General features: G+C 45.8%; 1 protein-coding gene across 4 annotated transcripts in view; it reads right to left on the reverse strand.

Moving 5' to 3' along the window:
• The window catches only part of LCA5L (lebercilin LCA5 like), a 42,477-nt gene that overhangs the window by 4,842 nt on the left and 19,655 nt on the right, over positions 1-17,980 (reverse strand). For all 4 annotated transcript variants that reach the window (XM_039228178.1, XM_039228151.1, XM_039228161.1 and 1 more), the window contains 5 exons: positions 14,232-14,746; positions 12,240-12,377; positions 2,636-2,720; positions 771-877; positions 480-597 (listed from right to left, as the gene is read on the reverse strand). In XM_039228178.1, the coding sequence (XP_039084109.1) occupies positions 480-597; positions 771-877; positions 2,636-2,720; positions 12,240-12,377; positions 14,232-14,746 (963 nt within the window). The remainder of the gene's footprint in view (positions 1-479; positions 598-770; positions 878-2,635; positions 2,721-12,239; positions 12,378-14,231; positions 14,747-17,980) is intronic.

The following is a 17,980-nucleotide window of genomic DNA, read 5'->3' on the forward strand; positions in this document are numbered from 1 at the left end:
CACAGACTCTGAAACAGGCTCCAGGCTCCGAGCTGGCAGTCAGCACAGAGCCCGATGCGGGGCTTGAACCCACGAACCGCGAGATCATGACCTAAGCAAAAGTCGGACGCTTAACCGACTAAGCCACCCAGGTGCCTCTCATGATAATTCTTTACATTGTATGTTTGTGTTTTTTTCCCTAATTTTTGGGAAAGTGCAAGCAGGGAAGGGGCAGAGAGAGAGGAGGACTGATGTGGGGCTCAAACTCACGTACATAGAGATCATGACCTGAGCTGAAGTCAGATGCTCAACCGGCTGAGCCACCCAGGTGCCCCTGTATGCATGTGTTTTATGTGTACTTTCTCTCTCTCTCTCTCTCTCTCTCTCTCTCTCTCTCCCCCCCCCCCTCTCTCTCTCACACACACACATACACACACAAATTCACACCTTAAAAAAATCAAGTAAAGGTAAAGGACACTTTTTAAAGTGGTTAAAATTACCTTCACATTTTCTCTTGGACTCCTGTGGGTTTGGTAGTTTGCTGGTACAGGGAGGAACCACACGAGGCATTTCAGTGGATTTTTCTTTGTGACCAACGTTTCTGGTTGTCTTTTTACCCTGTAATTTAGAAAAGCAGCAAAAACCCCCCAAAACATTTTGGGGGTACAGATAGTTTTAAATTGTATTTTAGTCATTGAACATAAGTACTTTCTGTGTAGAGTGAGAGACTGCTTATAGTCTGTTTTCATAAAGCTAGGTTTAGACACTGAAGGAATTCAAATTTCTTCTACCTTAGTTGTCAGAGATGGGACATCTTCCGATTTTTGGGTTTCCTGGTGTTTCATGCTTGTGAACAAAACACTTCTCCGGTCTGCTTGTACGGATTTTGTTGAAGAAACTACAGAACAGGGACATTACATGTAAGGAGCATATTTTACATGTGGTAAAACAAAGTGTACCAGATATTAACATTTTTTCTCAATATACGTATAACATTTGCCAGTTTCCCTTTTCCCCATCATTTTGCCTGTTTGCCTTATTTCGGGGCCAGTGAGGTTGTGCAGATCACAGTGTTAGCCCGCAGGGCAAGGAGGCTACAGCGGCGGTGCCGTGGGAGGACACGCGGCCCCCGCCACAGACTTCCTGCGCCGGCGCCCTTGATGACCAGCGGTTAGATCGCCCGCCGCCAAATCTACAGCTCACATTTCTCAAAGTGATACCCCGTGTAGACGGCCCGTGGCTGGGACGATCCTCTCCACCAGCTGTTTTTCTGGATTACAAAGTGGAAGCAAACAAAGGAAGGCAAGAAAATGGCAAGGGTGTTGCCTTTGTTTATTTAAAGCAGGCTCCACACCCAGGATGGAGCCCAGTGCACGGCTTGAACTCATGACTTTGAGATTCAGACCTGAGCCTAGATCAAGAGTCAGATGCTTAACCAGAGGAGCCATCCAGGTGCCCCTGAGGGTAATTGCCTTTAAAAGTGGGCACGTAGTGGGGCGCCTGGGTGGCTGAGTCGGTTAAGCATCCGACTTCAGCTCAGGTCATGATCTCACAGCTCGTGGGTTCGAGCCCCGCGTCGGGCTCTGTGCCGACAGCTCGGAGCCTGGAGCTGCTTCAGATTCTCTGTCTCACTCTCTCTCTCTCTGACCCTCCCCTGCTCATCCTCTGTCTCTGTCTCTCAATAATAAATAAACGTTAAAAAAAAAAGTGAGCACGTAGTGACTTTTTCTACCAAAACAGGGTATTTCTATTGTGCCTCTTCTGAGCAAAGCCTTATGCTGGCAGACGTGGGGGGCAACAGGGAGTGGAGGGAACAAGTACACCCGTCTCGAAGGAAAAACACCGCTCAGCAACGGAAAGGTACACACGGATGATGGCAGCATGGGTGACTCCCCGAAGCATTAATTAGGCTGAACAAGAGAAGCCAGACACAGGATAGCACCTGCTGTGTGACCTCACGTGCGGGAGAGTCGAGAACAGGCGATCAGAGCTGCGGTGACAAGGGGAATCGGTGGTTGTCCCAGGGACAAGGACAGGGACTCGTGAGGCAGGGGGTGCGTGGGGGGCCTCCTGAGGAGGCAGAGGTCCTGCACTGACTACGGTCAAAACCCACTGAATTGCACACTTAAAGTGGGTGCATTTTGGGGCGCCTGGGGGGCTCAGTCAGTTGAACATCGAGTCTTGGTTTCAGCTCAGGTCATGATCTCACCGATTATGGGACTGACCCCCACGTCGGGCTCTGCGCTGACCGTCCAGAGCCTGCTTGGGATTCTCTCTCTCCTCGCTTTCTGCCCCTCATCTGCTTGCACTCTCTCTTTAAAAAAAAAAAAAAATTAAGAACCCCCCCCCCACACTGGCTAAGAGATGCACGTGGAAAGTTCGATATCTGGCAGACACTCTCCTCCAGGCTGGAGGGCGGCCCTCTCTCGCCTGCGGGCAGGACACGCGGGCCGGCGCGGAGGCCGGAGGACCAGAGGGCGCGCGCGGTCCCTCCTGCTGATGCCCCCACAGCCCGGCTCCTTGTCCTTCTGGACTCATGTGTTTCAGTGCCTGATAAAGTGATGGTTTAAAATACCCATTATTTTCATGATCTAAAGCAGGGACATAGGACCACACACTTAAAAATACATTTTAAGCAAAAATAATTAAGGCCTACCTGTTGGATAATCTTCTTTGTCATGTAAATTTTTGAGTATCCGACTTGCATAGATGTTCCTAATTTCAAGCTCTCGATCTTTCTCCTAAAGAGAACCAAATACCAATTTCTCCGTAAATATTTGCCTTTAGCAGCCGGGATGTCTTCTCTAAAAGACGCTGAGTGGGCTCAGTATGCTTTGAAATTTTTAAAAAATGTTTTATTTATTTCTGACAGAGAGAGAGAGGGAGAGAGACAGTGTGAGCAGGGGAGGGTCAGAGAGAGAGGGAGACAGCATCCGAAGCAGGATCCAGGCTCTGAGCTGTCAGCACAGAGCCCGACGCGGGGCTCGAACCCACGAACCGTGAGATCATGACCTGAGCCGAAGTCGGACGCTTAACCGACTGAGCCACCCGGGCGCCCCTCAGTATGCTTTGAATAAACTCTGTAGATGCCGGCAGGAACAGAAATAGGCCGTTCTTTCTAGATCATCCCTGACACTAGAAAGCACCTTTGAATAGAGCAACAGACCGTTGTGGCGGGGACGGCAGTGCTGAGGGGTTTGCAAGCCAGCTGCTCTCACGGCAGCTTCTGTCCCCTGGGTCTGCGCCCCGAAGTTTGCTGTCTTTCTCGTGGTCCAACACAGCCACTAGTGGCACTGTGGTCTAAACTAATGAAAATGAAATGCACCGCGCAGTCCCCAGGGGCACTGCAATATTTCCAGTGCTCAGGGCTGCACTGGAGGCCACACGCCGGCCGGGGCAGTGGAACATTCCCACCAAGACGGGGCTGCGTCGAGACAGTAAAAGCACAGAATAGAGGCATCGCTGTTCAGCTTTAAATCTCAAGTTTGGCTTTTTAAAGTCTTAGCAAAACAGGGGCGCTGGGGGGCTCCGTCGATTAAGCGCCTGACTTTGGCGCAGGTCATATCTTGCGGTTCGTGGGTTCGAGCCCTGCGTCAGGCTCTGCGCTGACAGCTCGGAGCCTGCTTTGGATTCTGTGTCTCCGTCTCTCTCTGCCCCTCCCCTGCTCGTGCTCTGTTTCTTTCAAAAATAAATAAACATTAAAACTTTTTTTTTTTTTTTTTTTTAAGTCTTGGCAAAACAGAAGTTTTGAAATCCTGGCTTGTTGAGAAAAAAAAAATTTCATGAAGCACTAAACACTCTCTTACACATGCATCAAGAGCAAGCCTGTTAGACTCAAGACTACTGAGTTTTAGTCAAAACCACAGTCAAAGGGAGTGGGCAGGGGCTCCTGGGTGCCTCAGCCGGTTAGGCACCTGACTCTTGATTTCAGCTCAGGTCACGATCCCAGGGTCGTGGGATCGAGCCCAGCCATGTTGGGCTCCACGCTGAGCTTGGGACTTGCTTAGGACTCTCTCCCTCTGCACCCCCTCCCCCTTTCCTTAAAAAAAAAAAAAAAGGAGTGGGTATATATGAGTCAAGGCTGTCTTTTGAATGATTACACAGGAAGGTTCAGAGGAAGGGGCCAGGGAAGGACGGTAGAGGTAGGAAGCAGAGAGAGAAAAAGAGAAATCGGATGGGGTTCTGGTCTCCCTGTGGCCCTCGGGGACATTAGGAGGGCAAAGAAACAACTCCGAGGTTTGGGGAAGTCTGAGCGCAGGAGGCTTGGTGCGGCCTGGGAAACTCAACCCCCTGGGTCAAGCCCCCCTTCAGCGTGGAGCCCAAGTAACATGGCGGGACCCAGAGAGGGCAGGGGAGCGGAGGGCAGAGCCAGGGAGCCTGCTTCCCAGTCCGTAACGCCGCTGACCCAGGTGCTCCCAGCACAGGCCCTGGGGCCGACCGTCCAGCCAAGGATGCGATGGCAGACGCGTCTCAAGGCACCAAGCGGAGATCGCCGCGATGTGACCTACGGAGCAGAGGCCGCGAGCGTCACCAGACACGTTCAGTACATGCCAGACGGGTCCTGGGAGCTCCGCCAGTTAGGACCTGTCACTCGTCACTACAGTTAGGACCTGTCACTCCTCACTTCGGCTACAGGTGCCCAAGGGGCAGGGGCCTCCCTCTCCTTTTACCAGCAGAACGCGTGCACCCCCTCTTGGGCTAGATGCTGTCTCCACAGAGACCTCCAAGTCTCAGAGACCACCGAAATGGGGCCAGTTTTCGTTAGGGCAGCCTGAGACAAGCGTCCACCCAGCTTCCATGTCCACCGCTCTGCCCACCTCCGACTTGCCGAACGGGGCTCAGAAGGAAGTACAGTTCAGTTACGGAAAATAAAAATTGTACATGTGCTGCACATCTCAGTTGGAGAGGGCAGGTTTTGTGCTGATTTTATTTTTAATGTTTATTTTGACAGCGCATGTGTGCACAAGTGAGGGAGGGGCAGAGAGACAGAGAGAGAGAGAGAGAGAATCCCAAGAGAATCTCTGCACTAATGTGTAGAGCCTGACAGGGGGTTTGAACTCACAAACCCATGAGATCAGGACCTAAGCTGAAATCAAGAGTTGGACGCTTAACTGACTAAGCCACCCAGGCACCCTGTACTTATTTTCATCATAAAATTAATTTACCATCAGGGGCACCTGGATAAATTAAGTGGCTCAGTCGATTAATACATGTCTGACTTGGGCCCAGGTCATGATCTCACAGTTCATGGGTTCAAGCCCCGCATCGGGCTCTGTGGTGACAGCTCAGAGCCTGGAGCTACTTCAGATTCTGTGTGTGTGTCTCTCTCTGCCCCTCCCCTGCTTGGACTCTCTCTCTCTCTCAAAAATAAATAAACATTAAAAAAATTCAAAAACTTAATTTACTATCAGAGGTATATAAATGTATACAATATGAGAATATTAATATTTTCTAGAATTTAACTTTCTAGGAGCAAAAATATCACAGTATATTTCTCTTTTTCTTTCTTTCTTGTTGTGATAACACGTCACTTAGCAAGAAAGAATGGTAATGGTGAGAGTTTATGACCATGAAAGGTGGGTCAACTTTATTCTGGATATCATGTTTAAGAATAATATAATGTAGAACATCTTAGGAAGTTTTTACCCCCACTGGTTAAGACAAGAAAGATTTTGGAGTGCCTGGGTGACTCAGTTGGTTAACCCTCCGACTCTTGGTTTTGGCTCAGGTCATGATCTCATGGTTTTTGGGTTCAAACCCCACATCGGGCTCTGTGCTGACAGCAAGGAGCCTGCTTGGGATTCTCTGTCTCCCTCTGTCTCTTCCCATCCCCTACCCTCTCTCTCTCTCTCTCTCTCTGTGTGTGTGTCTCCCTCTCTCAAAAATAAATACATAAACATTTAAAAATAAAACAAAGATTTTGATGTTTAGAGGGCCAAGCGTTGATCATCTGGAAAATTCCGTTACTTATTTTGATTCAGTCTGGCTCCTTGGAGGGTCTAGTATGTGCATCGGCAGCAGAGAGCAGGAAGAAGGCAGATGAGAAATGCTGGCTGACGGGTGACTAGTGCAGGGCTGGCTGGGGGCAAAAGGAAAGGACAGCCCTCCCTCAGGCTTGGAACAAAGGTTCAAGTTTGGACGGACGCTCTTCACAGAGCTGGGTCCAAAATCAAAGACAACAGGTTCAGAACACAGTCCAGGACACTTGTGTAGTTGAGGTCAGTCAGTTAATCAAGAGAAATAAGAGGGGTGCCTGGGTGGCTCAGTTGGTTAAGTGTCTGACTCAAATTCGGCTCAGGTCATGATCTCAGGGTTCGTGCGTTCGAGCCCTGAGGAGGGCTCTGCGCTGACAGTGCGGAACTGCTTGGAATTCTCTCTGTCTGCCCTTCCTCTGCTCGTGCACAATAAATAAATAAACACTTAAAAAAGGTAGAGAGAGAGAAAAATTAAGAAGGAAAATCCACATTGAGGAATGCTCATGGCATGTTTGCGGAATATTCATAGGAAAGACTACTCACAGGCTCCAAGGTTATCAGGTTATCAGAGTTCAGTGGGAAGTTGGGTCACGGTGGGGAACCGTGTTACGATCAGAGCAGATGGTTTCCAAAAGCCAGAAAACAGTGTCTAAATAGACAATGCCACTTTGGCAGGGGTGAGCTCGTACCCTGGATGCAGGGTGGCATTGCAGTACCTCACCTGGGAGCTGTAGGGGATTGACATCTCCCTTATTTTGGCCCATATTCCGGAAATAGAGCAGTGTCTAGAACTGGTGTTGGGTGACCTCTGAAACAAGGTTCAAAGTGCCGAAACTGAAGTTTTGATCTTTGGGACCATGCCTTCCCAAGCTCGGGTCCTAATGATTTGTGTTAACGTGGCAGGTTGCATTTACTTAACATCGCTTCAGCAATATTTCCGGTCCCGTATGCTCTTCCAGAAACTCGTGACTCCCCATGAAGAGGCAGAATCTATTGCCCCTTCCCTGGTGCTGCCTTGACAAAGGGAATGAGGTGGCAGAGATGCTGTGTGACTGGTCCTCTTTCGGTCTGTATCTCCCCACTCTTCTCGTTGGGACCCGGCTGCCATGTTGTAAGGAAGCCCACACCACATGGAGACATCCCAGTTATGGCCTCAGCTGTCAGTTGATACCAACTGCAGACAGACATGAGAGACTTCAGAGAATTCCAGCCCCAGCCTTTGAACCTCCTCAGTTGATGTCAAGAAGGCAGAGATGAGCTAACCCTGGAAAGCCCTGCTAAATTGTGGATGTGTGAGCAAAATTAATGTCATTTTTCTTTTTTCTTTTTCTTTTTTTGAAGTAGGTTTCATGCCTAGCTCAGAACCCAGCACGGGGCTTGAAGTCAAGTCCCCTAGATCAACACCTGAGCCAAGATCAAGATTTGGATGGTTAACTGGCTGAGCCACCCAGGCGCCCCCCAGTATCGTCATTTCTTAAGCCACTAAGTTATGGAGTAATATGTAGCCATCGTGACTGAAACAGTCAGGTTGCTAACATATCCTTAAAGTTGCTGTTTCTCTACTCCTTGTCAGTACCCACGGTGACCATGAAGCATAAAAGTCCACCTCATTTTTCCAGCAGAGACAGGACTGTAAGGGGGTAGGCGTATATCCTGAATGAGGAAGAAACTCTAGGTGATAGGCCGTGGGTTGAATCATTTGCATTTTGGGAAATGACCTCATTGATTGTTCTAAATTATTTTGTGTGGCATACTCCCTGGGCGTCTTCTTTTCCTTTCAGTGTTTTTCATGTGTCTGCTGGCTCTTTGTTTTTGGAAGATTTCCCCAATATCCCTAGATTCTCCTTACCTGCCAACTCTTCTACTGAATTTTGTATGATGGAATCATCTTTTTAAATGTTCACTTACTGTTTTCTGATTTTTTCCCATTTTCATACCACTTATGGGCACAGAGTATCGTCTCTCCTGCATATGAAACTGAGCCTATGGGGTGGGCTGGTCTGCTGGTCATTCTTGTTCTTTCTTCACGATGCTGGTTTTCTTCAGAGATTTGGCTGAACGAACATATTTAAGAATAACAGGCTGGATTATTTTATTTACCCTCTGTTTTGTGTGGACATTCATTTCTGTTGTAGGCTTCTTCTCTGAACGGAAAGGCAGGCTCTGGGTAAATCAGTGGGACTTGCTGACCGTCAGGTTTCACTCTGAGGGGAGTCATTTGACTAAGTTCCTCCCATATTCCAGAATCTCCCCTTGGAAGGGCTTTACCTCGGATACCGACATTTACCCCAGGTGCCTCGTTTCTTCTCAAGCCATCCATTCACGTTCATTCACAGCCTCTCTGCCTGATGGAAAGTGCTGGACTCTGATGCTGTTGAGTCCTGTTAAGGGCGGTCAGGTGACTTTGGTGACACAGTCCCCTGTGCTCAAATGCCTCCTGCCCCTGTCCTCCACGGGGCAGATGCTTCTCCAAGCACCCTTGCTGTGGCTGCTTCTCCTCTGTGTCACCCATAGAAAGGCTTCCACCTGTGTTCTGTCTTCAACAAATGTCCCCAAATCCCTGCTGTTGGTGGATGACTTGCCCGCGGCTCTTCGCTTCTGTGGGTCCACTTTCAGCCCTTTACTGATTACTTCCTTGGGGGTTCCGAAGGGAGGGGAGTTTCAGAGAGTCTGTCATCACCAACAGTCAAGGCCAGAGTGAACAGTGTCCTTCTCAGGCCAAACCAAGGTCCCTGTCTACCTGCTGGTGAATGTGGTGTAAGGTACGCACACGGGGAGAGTCTGCTTTCATGGATATGGGGTGGTGGGGGCAGCAGAGTGTTCAGAGCTCCCCAGATGATCAACGTGCGGCCAAGTGTGAGGACCGCGGTTTCAAGCAAATGCGGAGAGGGCTGCCCCAGGGCTCCACTCCCGCTGTCCGCTTGTGTTGATTCTGAGCTTGGGGTTTCCCTCCCCTTTCCTGTTACGCCACCAGCAATTTTTCTGCACTGTGATTTAGCTTGTGATTATTGGTGTCTGGTTTCTCAATCAACCCCAAACATTGTTTTTGATCTTTTATCTCCCAGAAATTCTTTGGAAGTTCTGGTACGATACTGGTATCCTTTCTGGGGTTATGCGTTATTGTTTTAAAATATGTTTTGTGTCATTTCCATAGGGTTGTGGCAGGAAGGGATGAAAAGCATGTGTTTAGCTCGTCTTCTTGACGTGGTTCAACTCTTTTGTGCGTAAAATATGTAATTTTTCTTATTTTTCCCTTTGAAAGGATTTTATTATCAAAAATATCAAAAATATACAAAAATAGAGATAATAGTACAGTGAATCATGAACCAATGAACCAGCTTCACTAATGAACAACTCCTACCCCGTCCGTCTCTCTCTGCACACGGCCCTCTGATCCCATTCTCCCGCTGTGAATTATTTTGAGGCAAATCCTAGACATCGTATAATTTAATCTGTATTTCACTATGTATCTATAGGAGACCAGGGCATCCCTTTTAAAATCTAACCACAGTATCAACATTTCTCCTACCAAAGAAAAGAAAAAATCAGTAATAGTCCCTTAATATAAACATTGAGTTTGTTTCCTATTTTTCCAACTGTCCAATAATTTTTAAATATTTATTAATTATTATTTTTTAAATGTTTATTTTTGAGAGGTGCCCCTATATTCCTTCTGTTTTTAAATGTTGGCATGCCGGGGCGCCTGGGTGGCTCAGTCGGCTGAGCGTCCGACTTTGGCTCAAGTCATGATCTCACAGTTCATGGGTTCAAGCCCTGCATCAGGCTCTGTGCTGACAATTCAGAGCCTGGAGCCTGTTTCGGATTCTGTGTCTCCCTCTCTCTCTGCCCCTCCCCTGCTCATGCTGTGTTTCTCTCTGTCTCAATAATAATAAACATTAAAAAAAATTTAAATGGTGGCATGCTACACACTTTCCTCTGGCTGCCTTTTTTCACTTATCCGTATATCCTAGAGATTACCATATTATTCTGTAAAGAGTCCTCCTTTCTACAGAAGCACAGAAATGTGTAGAGGTATATTTACTTTTTTTTTGTAAATAAATATAGATCTTACTGCATATAGAATTTTGCATCTTCCTTTAAGGTATTCATTAAGTATTAAGCATTTCCCCTTTCAAAATAGTTTTTTAATGATTGCATAGTATTTATATGCATATCATTTAATATGAAAGCACAAAATTTATTTTATTTTGTTTTATTTTATTTTTTAACTTTTTTTAAAAGTTTTATTTATTTCTGAGAGAGAGAGAGACAGCGTGAGCAGGGGAGGGTCAGAGAGAGAAGGAGACACAGAATCTGAAACACGCTCCAGGCTCTGAGCTGGCTGTCAGCACAGAGCCCAACGTGGGGCTCAAACCCATGAACCTCGAGATCATGACCTGAGCCGAAGTTGGACGCTTAACTGACTGAGCCACCCAGGCACCCCCACAAAATGCTAATTTTAAAATTCTTTGATAGTGTCTCCATATATGTGAGTATGTTTGCCTTGACCAGTGAGTGGGTCTTGAAGACTCTTCTGTTAGATTTCTAAGCTAGTTGCTATGGTCACACCCATTTTCTGGCCAACTCTTCTCTCTGAAGTTTCCTGAGATCCCAGAGAAGAAAGAAAGAGAACTCTATTCCTGCTCTACAAAGGGAAAGTTTACATCCAACTTTCTTTCCTAATATCCTTCGCTGCCTCTGAGTCCTCTCCAGGCTCCTGTGAAATCTGAATTCTCTACTTGTAATAAGAAAGTTAAAGATTCTTGTGTTAAAGAATCAAATTTAAGATTTGCTAGTTGAGGGGCACCTGGGTGGCTTAGTCGGTTAAGCGTCCGACTTTCGCTTAGGTCATGATCTCGCAGTTCGTGGGTTCGAGCCCCGTGTCAGGCTCTGTGCTGACTGCCAGCTCAGAGCCTGGAGCCTGTTTCAGAGTATGTGACTCCCTCTCTCTCTGACCCTCTCCTGCTCACGCTGTCTCTCTCTCTCTCTCCTAGAAATAAATAAAACATTAAAAAAAAAAGATTTGCTAGTTGAGGCTTGAAAGAGTTGTATTTAAGTGTTTTATCTAGTTTTTTTTCCAACTTATTGGCCATTTTAGAAGTCTTGCAGGCAGAAAGATAGCAAAAGTCTGAAAAAAATTTTAATTCTCATCTTTAAAGCACACTTTATTTTATTAAAAAATTTTTAAAAACGTTTTATTTATTTCTGAGAGAAAGTGAGAGACAGACAGACAGACAGACAGACAGCGTGAGCAGGAGAGGGTCAGAGAGAGAGGGTGATACAGAATCTGAAACAGGCTCCAGTCTCTGAGCTGGCTGTCAGCACAGAGCCTGACACGGGGCTCGAACCCATGAACCAAGAGATCATGACCTGAGCCGAAGTCAGATGCTTAACCAACTGAGCCACCCAGGCTCCCCTAAAGCACACTTTAAAAGACAGTTTTGGGGCGCCTGTGGTGGCTTAGGTCAGTTGAGTGTCTTACTTCTGCTCAGGTCATGATCTCATGCTCTGTGGGTTCGAGCCCCATGTTGGGCTCTGTGCTGACAGCTCAGAGCCTGGACCCTGCCTCAGATTCTGTGTCTCCCTCTCTCTCTGCCCTTTCCCTGCTTGTGTTCTGTCTCTCTCTCTCAAAAAATAAACATTAAAAAAAATTTTTTTAAAGACAGTTTTGCAAGTACCTCCAAGTAGACTTTATTTATTTATTATTTTAATGCTTCTTTTTATTTATTTTGAGATAATGTGAGCAGGATAGGGACAGAGACAGAGGGACAGAGAGAGAGAATCCCATGCTGAGCCTGGAGCCTGACACAGGGCTTGATCTCACAACCATGAGATCATGACCTGAGCCAAAATCAAGAGTTGGGCACTTAACCGACTGAGCCACCCAAGGCCCCCCAATTCAAGTAGACTTTAAACTGAATTTGTGGGCCATTAAAATGACTCTAAATGTTTTAGTGATGTAAGTTAATTTTTAAATTTGAAAACTTAGTTTGGCTTCCGCTCAAATGATAACGAAATACAATAATATTAATTCATATGATGAAATGGGGATGGAAACAGGAGACTTTGTTAACCAACAGTGTAGAGCTTTAAGTTCTCTAGAGACGGCACACGCTCATCAGGCTGTGGACACACCCTCGTGATTCCAGATCCTCTATCTGTTCCTGCGGTCGGTCGGTTGTAGGGAAAAAGTTAATTTGAGGAACAGATCCCCAGTGTTAAATAATTTAAGGAACAGCTCTGATACTTGGGGAAGCAGAATTTCACAGATTTGGTTACATTTACCTTAAGTTTTTGTTGAAGGTGTTTTATTTCCATTTGCAGAGTCTTTGTAGCTGCCTGGGCTGCTAACGTCTTCCGGTTCTCAATGGCCAGCTGCCGATTAAAGACTCTGTTGTTCAGCCTCAATTTTTTCTCCAAGCTCTGAAAACAGTATATATTTCAACTATTCTGTAACCAGTGTCATATTGTTTAAAAGGTTCACCTGTAATGGACTAACTGCATTTACGAGAAGTGTGTAACTTTAACACAACTTCAGCGCATGGCCGGTGCAGGGAACATGCTGGAACTGAACAGAACCTCACACACAGACCCAAGAGCCGAACCCCCACCCCCATCCCAACTCTAGAGAATAAGTATGTTTCGAACCTAGTGATCTTTACACGCCTGAATTGGATTTAAAAAAAATAACCTTCGGGCATTTCCCGACAATTAATAAATATCATCAACGCCCTGCTTCAGAACTCAACCCTGGTGGCTGTGCCAACACGATGACCCGCGAACTTGGCAGGTGCGCGGGAAGCTGTCAGGCAAGCCTTGCCCGCCAGGGGGCGGTCCTTCAGCCGGGCGGCCGCGCATGCGTGCGTCTTGGAGGACCGATTCCGGAAGCTCCCGCAGGCGTCGCAGCGCCCCGCCCCCAGGGCGAAGGGCGTTCTCAGACCTGGAGAGGCGGCCCAGGTCGGTGCCCAGGGCTGCCTGCTGCGTAGGCGCCTCTTCTCCAGAATGAGAACAGTTTTATCGCAAGAACTCTTTGGTCTGAACTTTGACAGAGGCTTGGCCAAAAGACCTTCCCTTCCCTCCCCTCCCCTCTCTTTCTTTTTCCCATTAAGTGTGTTTTTTCCCATTATAATATTAATGCTTTCTCATTAAAAGTGGGCAATATGGTAACCTGAAAGGTTGAAATAATCAGTAAAATCCCGGTCCCCAAAGTATTAATACTAAAGAAAAATACCGACATGTTTTGGCTCATCAACGTTTTCCCTACAACCAACCGAATTTCCCACACAACTGAGTGCTTCTGAGAGGAAAAGAGTTCTTGAATTCTTTTTGGTTTTGGTTACAGATACACAAACATGAACTAATTCACATGTGTACTTAAAAAATACGTAGGGAAGATACGACATTTACTTGACAGATATGAGTTAAGAGGGGTCCACTATTAACGTAGGAGGCCGAATAATCGAACTTTTCTACATTATTTACGTGACTGAAAATGCAGCTGCTTGTCACTTTCTGTAGCTCACATATCCACTTCATATGAGGAAGTTCTCTTTGAAAATAGAGGATTTTTACCAAAGAAGAAATAAATGCTACGAAAGTGGGTGAAATGAACTTGATATTTTCTTATTATTTCAAGTTCGTAAAAAATACTCGCCCGTCACCATCAATATAAGGAATTAAACAGTAAACTAATTTTATTTATGTTTATGTCCATAGAGACCAAGAACGAACACAAAATAGGCAGAATTCTCAGTATAATCAGGGTTTTCTCCCAAATCGTCCCTCATAGAGCAGTCCCCAAGCCTTTGACAGCCACGTGCCATTCTGGAAAATCAACCCATTCACTAGATGATTTTAATTCCCTTCCCCCTCTCTGTTCCCGGGAGCATTCCTTGTTTCCAGCATACAACAATGTCTGTGCGGTAGTGACTAGCCAGTTGACCAGGGGGAACACAAGGAGAGGGGCTGGAGAGATATAGGGGGGCAGACTTTTAGGGAAGTGGGCCTTTACTTAGCAGATTCAAGGAGAAGGTCGGCTTCTCAGAGATTTCACACAACCCAACCCAACACCTTTCCAGCACATGAACACACTTACTGAACGCTCATTTCCAGACAACAGAAGGAACCTCTCCCCTTGTCCCGTGCCCTGTCCCCTGCCCCCACTGGACAGCAAAGCAGCTGGTAATGCTTCACTACACAGGGGCAAGCGTGATGCATGTGTACCCTCTCTGTATCAATCTTGGAACATTACAATTTCTAGGCCTCTGAAATACGGACCTGTATTTTTTTGTCATTTGCCTCCATTTTTGTTGTGAGAACAGACAATCTTTGAGTGAGTTCTTCCCTCTCTGCAAGATTTTTGTCTTCAGAAAGTCTCTGCAATGCCTGCAAGGAGTCTTTAGTCTTAAGCAGCTCACAGTCGGCTTCTCGAAGTTTCCTCGAGGCGCTTCTTTCCTTTTCCTGGGATTTCCTAAGGAGTTGCCTTAAATTTTTGACTTCATTCTGATGTTTTACCATAATTTGAGGTAGGTTATGCTGTGAATTCTCATATTTTCCTATAGCTTTCAAGTGTCTAAGCTGAAGATGTTTCAGAAATTGGTTTTCTATGACTGTGGCTTCTAATTTACGATGTATATCACATAGTTCATTTTTCAGCTCCTTAATCTTCTGGAGTCTTGCTGAGAGGATGCGATGAGTCATGGCATCCCTTTTTTGGGTAATAACAGTGTTCTGAGAATTTAAAAGTGGTGCGTTCCGGTTGTGCCTTTTTTCAACGGAGATTCCCTTCTGGCCTGTGTAAGCAGATAATCCAGTTTGTTACTAGTAATATGCATATACGTATGCAGACATGCACATATGTGTTACCCACACCCGCACCCCACACACATATCAGGTGAAGGACCATGTAATGATAGCCATGCTTCAGCGTAGGGACTTCATATATAGATACCTCATTTAAGGTCAGTCGCCGTCTTTTTTACAGCTGAAGATTATAAGTCATTTGTCCAAGGTCATATAACCACAAAGTGACATAGAATGGATGGAAAACCAATCTTTCTTTGACTGTAAAATCTGTACTTATTTCTATTATTAAAGTTCTACTAAAAACCATAATAACATTTACTAAGGGTTTACCGCATGTTAAGCATTGAACTAAATGCTTTATGTAGATTATCTGATATAATCCTTCCAATCATGTTACGAAGCAATTCAAGCATAACCTTAGACTCCGAGGTTATATGAAGATCTTCTATATTCAAAAAGAGCCTCAGAAAGCCATTGAACTTCTTAGGCTATATGTACGGATATTCTGTCTCTCGGTAAATCCGACATAGCCAAGTTTTCCTGTTACGTTGGGCTCTAAAGGAAGTAGTTAGTTGACTTGTATTCAGAAGTCTATTGTAAGCAAAATGTTTCTAAACAATGTCTCACCAACTTATATAACTAAACTGAGTGTGTCCAATGTATGTGTAACATCGCTGCATTTTTATCCCATTTTAAAGATGAACAAACTGATGCTTCGTGACATCCCTCCTCGATGGGCACACAGCTAGTAAGTGGGGAGACAGAACCCAGGTCTGTGTGCCCATGCTACTGCCCCATGTGTATGTGCATTTATATGACATTTCCGTGTCTATGTGCATTCTGTGTATGTGCGTGTGCACATATTTGTATATCTATATTCTTTTTTAACTTTATTGATTTATATTGAAAGAGAGAATGCATGAGTAGGGGAGGGGCAGAGAAAGGAGAGAAGGGAGAGAGAATCCCAAGCAGGCTCCACCCTCCCAGCATGGATCCTGACTCAGGGCTTGATCGCATGAACTGTGAGATCATGCATGACCTGAGCTGAAATCAAGAATTGGATGCTTCATCAACCAGCCACCCAGGTGCCTCTAGTGTAGCCATATTCTGAGAGAGACTGAAATTAGATTCTAGAGCCTAAAAAATATATAGTCTTCATCCTGGAGAGAGAAAGCACCTAGTGGCCAATGTCCCTGGGGTCCTAACCTAAAGCTATTGCCCAAGTGAGGACACATCACCCGAGGCATGGCTCAGGAAGTTTGGTGTAGGTTGTGGAAAAGGTGATTCTGCCCGTGCTGGAAATCATGAGCCAAAAGACGTGGAAGCTGCTTCCGGGGATGAGGCATCTCAGTCATGACTGTGACAGACCACGTAGATGTGGCAACGATTACAGCATCTGTTAGTCACATTAGTAATCGATGGACTGTCTTTACAACTGCGCCCCCACACGTCTTTATTTTCCCACTGGGAGCGATTTAGTAAAGGCCGTGGTTTGAGTGTTTTGGAATAGGTGTTTGAGCATATTGAAAATTGGAAAGCAGAGGTTGACCTCTGAGGCCGGGCACTGGCTGGGAGAGCCCCAGACCCAGGTGCACCAGGCTAGATTAAAACGGGGTAGGTGGGGGCTGTCATGTTCTACGCCACGTCCAGCATGACCAACACTTGACTCCCAACTTACAGTGTCTCACTCCTCTTGGGTAGTGCATCCTCGGAGGAGAGGGGAATCCCTGAGACGAGAACAATGGGGGGGGGGTTGGGTTCCATGGGCCATGGAGGCTTATGTCCCTGTCGTATGCTGTGCTCACATGATGGGAGGGCAGAGTCAGCATGAATGGGTGCCTGGGGACCAATCCCTGTGGCCATGGGTGCCCCTGCCAAGGCCCCATGTTGAGATGTACATGCAGGGCATATGTCCTTTGAAAACAGGAGGTGTCAGCCTTTTAGTGACCCCATGCGATTGGACAAGGAACGCTTGTCATGGAAATGAAGGACCAGAAGCCCTTCCCCAAGTATTCTCTCTGTGTAAGGCCGCCCAAACTCCCTCCTTCCCCCACACATGCCTGAGACTGAATTTTTTGCCTTCTCTATCTACATGCTTGGGGGAGGATGAACCAGACTTACTTCAGAAGATAAATGTACCACTTGTATTTGAGTGACATAGAATAAAGTCATTCTGTACACATTATGCATACTTGTATACTAATCAAGGTTATGGAAAAGTGAAATTGGGTGTAGTCCTTAATGAGTTTGCATCTCATTACAGTAACCCCCACATAAGAATGACCAAATTTATAATTTCTATCTCATTTCATATAGTGAGGCAGATTAACCCAATGATTAAACTACTCTTAATGAAGTGACTAAATTAATTTTGGCTGCTCCCAATTATGACCAGGTTTCTTGCATGAATGACTCAATAAGTATTTGTGAATAAAGAAATGAAACAATTTTTAAAAGTAAAATTGTCAGGCACTTAGAACTCAAAGTACAGTTCGTGTAGAAATAGTTTTGTAAATGCTAACAGCCTTTCATACAAACCCACAAAAATGTAGAATCAATACAAAATGTAATGTATAGATTCATGATCCCTGTCATAAAACTTTGGGGCCAGACTGCTTCTGAATTATTATTATTATTATTATTATTATTATTATTATTATTTTGGTGCATATACAGTATTTCCCACAGAATTCCCAGTAGGGCTGGGGATAGCATACTTCAGTCAAAGAATATTTTTGTGAAGTATGTGGCTATTCACCTTAGTGAACTAAAGATCAGTCTCATGTTAGTTCAAATCTGGTTTTTGTTGCCATATCAGTTTAGGTGCCCAAACTGTTTGATTTTCAGTAAATTACAGATGCGGAGAAGGGATCATAACCATGGAGCCCAACCGTGATGTAGGTTCTGTTGTGATCATCTCTCCCAAATGCCACAAACAGAATTCTCTTGACAGAGCCCCACGTTAGAGAAGGAACTAGGCTTTTCATCTTCTACCCTTGGCCTTGACCATGAGCGTAAGACTCCCACTTCTCTAGAAAAGGAACTTTTAGCCTTTTGAGAATCTGGTGGAAGCTCATGGGTCCTTCTCCCTGGAAAAGTTCACAAATGCAAATGGACACCAAAAAATGCAAAGATTTTCATGCGGTCCAGAGACATGGGTCTAAGGTTAAGAATCCCTGCCCTGTAGCTGGGAAGAAGGGGACCTGAAGGCTCTAGATGGC

This window comes from Hyaena hyaena, unplaced genomic scaffold (genome assembly GCF_003009895.1).
Source record: "Hyaena hyaena isolate Hyena2069 unplaced genomic scaffold, ASM300989v1 scaffold_2, whole genome shotgun sequence".
Lineage (NCBI taxonomy): Eukaryota > Metazoa > Chordata > Mammalia > Carnivora > Hyaenidae > Hyaena > Hyaena hyaena.